The sequence below is a fragment of the Eimeria necatrix genome, genomic scaffold, assembly GCF_000499385.1.
Source record: "Eimeria necatrix Houghton genomic scaffold, Enh_scaff308, whole genome shotgun sequence".
NCBI lineage: Eukaryota > Apicomplexa > Conoidasida > Eucoccidiorida > Eimeriidae > Eimeria > Eimeria necatrix.
This window is the reverse complement of record NW_013653619.1, coordinates 17281-25000: the sequence shown is the minus strand read 5'-3', so window position 1 is coordinate 25000 and position 7720 is coordinate 17281. Positions and strand designations below refer to the sequence as shown.

General features: G+C 50.0%; 2 protein-coding genes across 2 annotated transcripts; one reads left to right on the top strand and one right to left on the bottom strand.

Moving 5' to 3' along the window:
• Positions 1 to 176: 176 nt before the first annotated feature.
• ENH_00041630 (hypothetical protein, conserved) lies at positions 177 to 1229 on the bottom strand (the record flags this gene model as incomplete). Its single annotated transcript, XM_013580803.1, has 1 exon — positions 177 to 1229. The coding sequence occupies one exon, from the start codon at positions 1227 to 1229 to the stop codon at positions 177 to 179; it is 1053 nt and encodes a 350-aa protein (XP_013436257.1).
• A 50-nt stretch (positions 1230 to 1279) lies between these two features.
• On the top strand, positions 1280 to 1622 carry ENH_00041620 (hypothetical protein, conserved; the record flags this gene model as incomplete). The annotated part of the gene is given in 2 exon segments (XM_013580802.1): positions 1280 to 1405; positions 1410 to 1622. Coding segments are annotated over 2 exon segments (339 nt in total).
• Positions 1623 to 7720: the final 6098 nt, after the last annotated feature.

Genomic DNA, 7720 nt, shown 5'->3' with positions numbered 1-7720 from the left:
GGAGGAGGAGCAGAGGTGGCAGCGGCCGCAGCAGCAAACGCAGCAGCAGCAGGCGCAGCAGCAGGTGCAGCGAGAGGTGCAGCTATTAAGAGGACCAAGCAACACTCACAGAGGCAGCAGCAGCAGCAGCAGCAGCAGCAGCAGCTGATGCTGCTGCTGCTGCTGCTGCTGCTGTTCTATTTAGTGCTGCTGGGTATTCTTCCTGTCGCTATTTTCACTGCGAATCTGCTGCTGCTACAGCTGCTGCAGTCGTGTGACCTGCTGCTGCTGCTACTGCTGCTGCTGTGCTGCTGCAACTGCTGCTGCTGCTGCTGCTGCTGCTGCTGCTGCTGCTTTCTTACGTCCTCATCATCTGCTCTCCTGCCAATAACTGTCGCTGCAGCAATTTCCGCAAATCCTTGCTGCACCTTCATGACCTTTTTCTTCAAGTGGCCCTCGGGGCCCTGCGTTGCTGCAGCAGCAGCAGCAGCTGCTGCTGCTGCTGAGTGCGCATGCGCTGCTGCTGACCTTGGGGCTTCCAACTCTGCGTGGATTGCGTCGGCCAGCTGCTGCTGCTGCTTCTCCTGCTGCCGCTGGCTCTCTAGAGACTCCAGCAGGTCCTGCAGCAGCGCAGCAGCAGCAGCGGATGGTGCTGCTGCGCTGCTGCCCTCAGAATCCTCAGCGAGCGGCTGCTGCTGCTGCGGCTGCTGCTGCGACTGCTGCTGCTGCTGCTGCGGCTGCGGCTGCTGCTGCTGCGGCTGCGGCTGCGGCTGCTGCTGCTGCGGCTGCGGCTGCTGCTGCTGCGGCTGCGGCTGCTGCTGCGCCGACTGAGATGGCTGCTGTACAGGCTCGGCCTCGTCCTCTTGCCTTTGCTGCTCTTCAAACTCGTGCTGCTGCTGCTGCTGCTGCTGCTGCTGCAGGGGCAGCGGCTCTAGAGCCTCCTCTTCGTCAGTTTCATGCTGCTGCTCCTCCAGTACTTCCTGCTGCTGCTGCAGCTCTCCTTGCTGCTGCTGCTGCTGCAACAGGTCTGCCCCCAGAAGCTCCAGGGGTTGCTGCTGTTCAGGCTGCTGCTGCAGCTGCTGCTGCGGCTGCTGCGGCTGCTGCGGCTGCTGCGGCTGCTGCGGGGCCAGATACACCTCCTCGTTTGCTCTGGCCCTCAAAGTCTGTGCTGCTGCAGCCAGAAGCAGCAGGAGGCCCCACGAGCAGCGGCTGCCTCGCCGGGGGCCCCCTGGGGGAGCCCTGGGGCCCATGGTGTTGCTGCTGCAGTCTGGTTTGCTGCTTCTTTCTTGAAAAGCGAAAAATGAGAAGTTTGAGGGCCTGGGCGAGCCTGCTGCGCTCTGCAGCTCCGCTCTCGGGATCCCGAAGATGCGGGAGAGGGGGGGCAGCGGCAGCAGCAAAACAGCAGCAGCAGCAGAGCAGCAGAACGTGAAGAGCGCTGCAGCCTTACGAGTCAACGAGGCTCACCCAAGAGTCTCAGGAGAAGGCCAGGAGGGGGGGCCTCGACCAACAGAAGCAGCAGCAGCAGCGGCAGCAGCAGCAGCAGCTGCAGTTGCTGCTGCTGCTGCGCTTTCGACAGAGGCTCGCTCCCACAAAAGCCTGCCTCTACTGCCCAAAAAGGTCAAATCCAAGAAACGAAGCAGTAAAGTAACGGCCAAGATGACGCAGCCGAGCAGCAGCGCAGCAGCAGCTGCTGCTCGTGCTCACTCTTCATTGCAGAATCGGTTTGGAGGAGCCGCCGGGGCCCCCCACCCATTTTAGTTTGTGTCCGCCGCGCCATTAAAAACTGAGGCACTAATAATAAACATGTTAAAAAAAGAAAACGGGAAAATTTCTTTCAGAAGGACCCCCGCTCTGCTTAAGAGGATCCACTAATTCAGGAATGGAGGCGATACATCTGTGATCGGCTCATGCTCGCTGAGCATCCTGCTGGGAACGGAGAGTAAAAACAAGAAATGCTTCTTTAAGTAGTCAGAATAAATGCATATTCAGATAAGCAAGCCCAAAATATTGAAAGTAATTGACGGGAAACATGTGTCTAGGTCACCGGCCGTGGCACTTGGCGAGCGCGTCCTTCAGGTTTTTGCACATTGCAATTTGCTGCAGAGCTAGCCACTGCTCCTTCTTTATTTCCTCGATATTAAATAGCAAAAAGAAACAGACTGTAACACAAGTCAAGAAAGCACTGAAACTGCGCGTGCAACGAGTCGCTTAGTAAGCTGCGGAGTTTGCAGATCTTAGTGGCGCGAAGAAGTCATTGATGCAGCTGCACTAATCTGATTCTTTTCTCCTTTCCGATTCTGGCCTCATTACTCTCGGCTTTGAAGCATTGCATGCAGAGAGAAGACCCTAAAGCCTTGCACCTGATGTGCTTCAGAGCTAGAACGAAAAAGAATTAAAGAAACAAAGTTAAAATTGAAGGCGGAAAGTTCAGCTCTTGCACGTAAATAAGTAGAATCGCCACCTGCAGATCCGCAGATGAATCCCTGAGGAAGTAAGGGATTATTTGTAAGCAAACTAGTTGCATTTAATTTTATTGCTAAATTGAATTGATCCCCACTAAGAGTGAGCTGTGCTGCAACAGGATTTCCCTTCGTAAACAAGCTGCTGCTTCACGAGCAGCAACACCGCTCTGGCTGCAGCCCCCAGTTCCACATAAAGCCGGCTACGCGGGAAAAGACGGTTGCTGACGCATTTGCTGGTATATCATGACAGCATTTTCGGGTTGTTCAAAATCCAAAGCTCTGAGACTTTATGCAAAGGTTGCAATCCATTAGCGGGTAGTACGGGATGCAGTTCAAGTTTGCCACAGTTGGGTCGTTAGCAGGTCAATCTAATCGTAGTTTGAAATACTGCTACCACACTAATACTGACAGACCCGCTCATTAGCCCCAAATATGCCCCTAGAAGCTTTACTGAGCACTTATTGAAGCTCAGAAAGCTACCCCATAGCCCTTCTTCGCCTCATTTCCCCGCTGATTTCGCCGAGCCGGCTAGCATGGCTGGGGTTTCTCTGGAAAGTAGCTTGGACCATTGGGAATCTTTAATCCGTGTTCATACGTATCACAATCTGAATGATGTAGTACTCGCTACTTGCGACTGCCACAGACATGCCCACCGTCAAGCCTTTTTATTGAATATATAGCAAAACAGAAATTTCTTTGAGTCAGCGCCGTTTTCCGGCATCGCAGTGCTTTTGGTCCACTTCAAAAAGGCATTTCAGTTGTACGCCTAGAACTCGCGGCTGCATTTACAGATTTCAAGCATCCGTTTAGCCTGGGTCTCAAGCAGGTAGTCGGTCTTGGGTATTGGAAAAGTCCATTACAATCCATGAATCCATTTTTCTTGTTGGCTGGCTATCTGTCCAGGAAATTAGCTGCAGCCAATGCACTGATTCAAGTAGACACCACTGCAGAAGTTGGTATTCCTTCCAAGACTCTAGACCTGGGCGTCGTTTGCGCTTCATGTTTCCATTTAGGAAGTCAGAGTCCATCGACACAGGACACAAGCACGAAACAAAAGCTTTTCTTAAAAAGCTGGTCTAGTCTTGTTCTTCGCATGCTACAAAAGCGCAATTGGACTTTGTGTCCAAAGTGTTCGGCAGAATTGCTAGACTAAGCCCGAAGCCTATGCCCTAAGCCTGGCATTCTACCTAAGCGCTAGAATCCATACTAGTGTTAACGCATTTTTCCCTAAAAATGGAGCACAGGATCCTTCGGGATACATTCCAGCTGCCATTCACGGATCCTGTGCTGCGCATTCAAGAAGGACCCTAAGCCGATTCTGTCTGTCTTGTTTTGCTCTACTGCGCGCCTCCATCTATTCCGCTTATACAGCTAAAATGAGGGGCTTTTTCGCCATTCTAGAATTAATTTTCGTGTTTGTCCAAGAAAAAAATAGGCAGGAACTAGAGCCTCGTGAAGCTCCTGCACGTATACTGCATTTATTCACAGTGGCTGCACGGCTTGCTCCACTGGTCTCTACAGATGCGCAGGGGATGCAAACAACATGAGGATTGCCTGTTGCGGCATTGCCGCAATGACATTTACTGCAATTCGCACATGAGCTGCGTCCGGACTAGCCAGCAGACCTGGGGAGGCCGAATCCATTCAGCCTCTTTCTGACATTTGTACCCAGCGTCATAGGGGCGGCGGAACAACATGGACAAAGCACCAACGACGGGGCTTAGCAGAGTGTCGAAACTTGATAAAACGAAATTGCAGCAGGCAGGGAGCTTCAGCAGAGGTGAAAATGTGCGGAGGCATGACACTATGCCAGGCCATGCAACAGCTTCAAATAATAAAAGCCCAACCTGTTTTTTGGACTCATTTTAACATGCCGGCGGCGCGAAACGCACTTACTAAATTCGACAAAATCGACATTATGAGGCCCTGATGAAGTTTGCTGTTCGAAGTTAGATGCGGGAGGAACATTATTACATTAGCTCGTACGTTTGAGCCCTAAAGAATAAACTGTACCGAATTCAGCAAGAGCGCTTTGCACAGGTGGCATATTTGAACACGTTCAAAAAGCAGCTTGGATTTTTACTCTACACATTTTTATCCCTATAGACAGCCTCTAAACCACTGCCAAGAGTGCCTATACAGCATCTTGTGGCTTGCCAATTCGCTGCTTTTAATGAAGAGAACGCATAAGTGCTTTCTCGGCGAGAGCTTGCTCGCAAGTGATATGAAGTAATCCAATCGCAATTTAACAACGTTAGCTACCACATTTGCGAGATTTGTACTTTTTGTGCTTCCATGGCAAACACAGGAGGGTGAAGAAGCATTGCACAAGAAAACATGCATAGTGTCGGCCTTCCTCTCTCGGGGTGTCTATATTGTTATTGCTTTTGCGTTGCCTCACAGACTTAAAGATCACAACTAACAGCGCCATATTGATATAGATCCTAACTTTTGCAATCGGGCAGCAGCGTAATAGCCCAAATTTTCGCTGCGGAGTTGTTGGCAGGGAACTGGCATTAGCAGCTAAAGTGGAAGCTGTTCAAGAGGCTGCACAGCTTGGCTGCAAGGCCCCGCTGTAGTTCACACTTTGCGTCGCCATTCTGTTTAAGCTTCCAGGCCTTTTACAAATAATACGAGGCCTTTCAGTCGAATTTCTCAAAGCAGCATCTCCCCGTTGAGAAAAGTACCTATTAAGCCGTGCTCAGCTATTGCGGACGAGCAGAGAACTAGTGCAGCAAAAAAGTTCTGCACAGTCTTTTCCTTGAGCAGTTAAGTTGTCTGTCTTTCTTCACAAAACCAGTGGCGTACTTCCCGACACATCTTCAACTTCGAAGGATGCCACAATCTCTCTTCTGTAAAGTGCTGCAGCGGATTCGCCTCACAAAACGGCTGATTACATGGTCTAAAGTATCAAAAAGGAGCCTTTGACCCCGTTCAGTTTCCTTTGTTTTGACTGCAGGATTTGCTAAGCGCGACAAGGGAATCGAAGAGCTCTCGCAGCTCTGTGGTACCTTTAACCCGCCACTATATGCCGAAACTGTCTACAGCTAGAACATGCACTAAATGCTTTTACAACAGATTGCTGCTGCATTAACTCTCGGAATCTTTCATTTCATCTGCAACTTAAGACTGTGTATGCTTGTTGGGGCCATTATACGTGGATTCAAGCACACCAGATTGGAGTTGCCATAATTTCACAATTCGGGAGCTCCAATCAACTGCCCAGCCATGTTGCCCCAAAGCCGCCAAACCAACACGCTCAATACGTTGTGACATGAGCCGACTGCTATTTCCAAAGGCGACATTATGGCACGGTTATAGTTGTGGCGCCTTGCGTAGAACCAAAGTGACCAGAAAATGCACAAAACACTCATTTCCCGGATACTAATCCAGATTTGGAAAACTACAAGGAGCATAAGGGCTGAAGAATCAAGAATTAGCATTGAGGCTATCAGCCCTGTAAATTCATTCCACTTTTTTTTCTTGTTGCCCGCATCGCAGCCTTCGGAATTTGTGCTTATATTGTTTCAGTGCCATCATAAGAAGCAGAAAATTTGCCAAGCTTTTGATACTGCCCAAGAGACGGCGTATCATTTGTTGTGCTTCATGCAGAATTTGCTGCAATCTAGCTAATGCACAAGTACGAACAAGGGCAAGTGGGAGAGTCGACGCGCTGGGAGGTGAATGGCTAACAAAGAGGAACATTAATTTCCAAAAAAGACGTACCAACTGCGGGTTGTGAAGACCAAACGTTGCAACAAGCACGTCGAGGCAATGTCTCATCGTGTTGCTAACTGCCCACCTGTCCTGAGATGCCGTTTGCACGGCGTGTCCGTATGTGCAGCTATCAGTGAGCCCGACCCATATAGATTTAGAAGAAGTGCTGAGTAAAATGGTACTAGGTTCAGAATTGCAGTACGAACGCTTTTGCGTATTTGCCGAAAACCCCATCTACATCTAGGCCTTCATTTCTGCTGATGCGTGCAGCACGTGGGCCACGAAGGAGCGTCAAAAACATTCGGTTACAGCAGCATGAGTGCTCCGACGAAAAAAAGCGGCATTGGCGAGTCACATGCAATAGGCGTTAGCTGCAAGTGTTTTAGGGCGATGCAAAACTCATCATTGCTGTAGCAAACTCACAGCCTTCTACATCACCTCTGGCCATAAAACAGGCAACCGAAGTCAGCGACCACTGGCGCTTCACTTCAGCAATTGAAAGGCTAGCCCACACTTCATACGACACAGATTGCTGCGAAACGTAATTGTGGCAACGTTAACTTTGCTCTGCGGAGTGCACCAGAAGGCAATATATGTTGCAACCCGGTTCCCGGCAATAGGATACATGACACATAACCTGCAGTTCTAACATCAGTTAACTGAAGAAATCACAAGCTGTAATATCCAAACCCACAAGGATGATGAGCACGTCCTTTGGTTCTGCTTGAGGATACTTGTCTCTTGTGACACGCCTCCAAACATAAAAATAACACACAGCCACTTCGTCACAGCTCATTTGTGCTTGACTTCGGACTCGCAAAACCTGGAGTTGTTAATTATGATAGCACCTCTCCAGTGGATGCTTGCCACGTAGGGGGGCTTCGCTAGCAGCGTTACCTCCACATGTAGTCGTTGCAAGCGGCCTCCGACGGCAGCTTAGAGCAAATCAGGACGCAAATGCAACTTTAGAAGCACTGTGATGGTTTCTCAGCCAATGATCCATAAGTTGAGTTCAAAGCTTTGCTTCATTGTTTTTTGTTGGTGATTGGATCGCTGAGTAACGACGAATATAGCATTCGCATTCATTTGGTCACACCTTGTGCACCACGTGATTCGTCAGGATATTCATCAGGAGACTGCCAACTAGGTCTGTTTGCCCACTCGCTGCAAAACAGGCATCGCTTCCCCGCTTAAACCAAACGTTCTGTTCTAGCTTTCATGGAAACTGGTTGACCCAGCGTCAGAAGGCCAGCAGCCGTTTGATAGTGCTATCTTAACTGATGTCGCCAAAAAGCAGTAGCGATATTCTTAGGACACCTTGTTGTCCGTTCTCGACCTTTTAAATGAAGTTTGTGCTTCACGGAGCTTGGGTCTGCAAATCGACGGCAACGAGCCATCGCTTTGCCTGTGGCTGCTGTTGCTGAGCTCAGCCTGTACGTATATATAGACTTAGTGGTAAGCAAACATGGCATGTGTGTGCTGCCTGCACAGGAATAGTCGCCACAGATGGACTCGCTTGCCCATCCAACGGCTAGTAGGATCAACTGCAGAGCAGAGCTTGA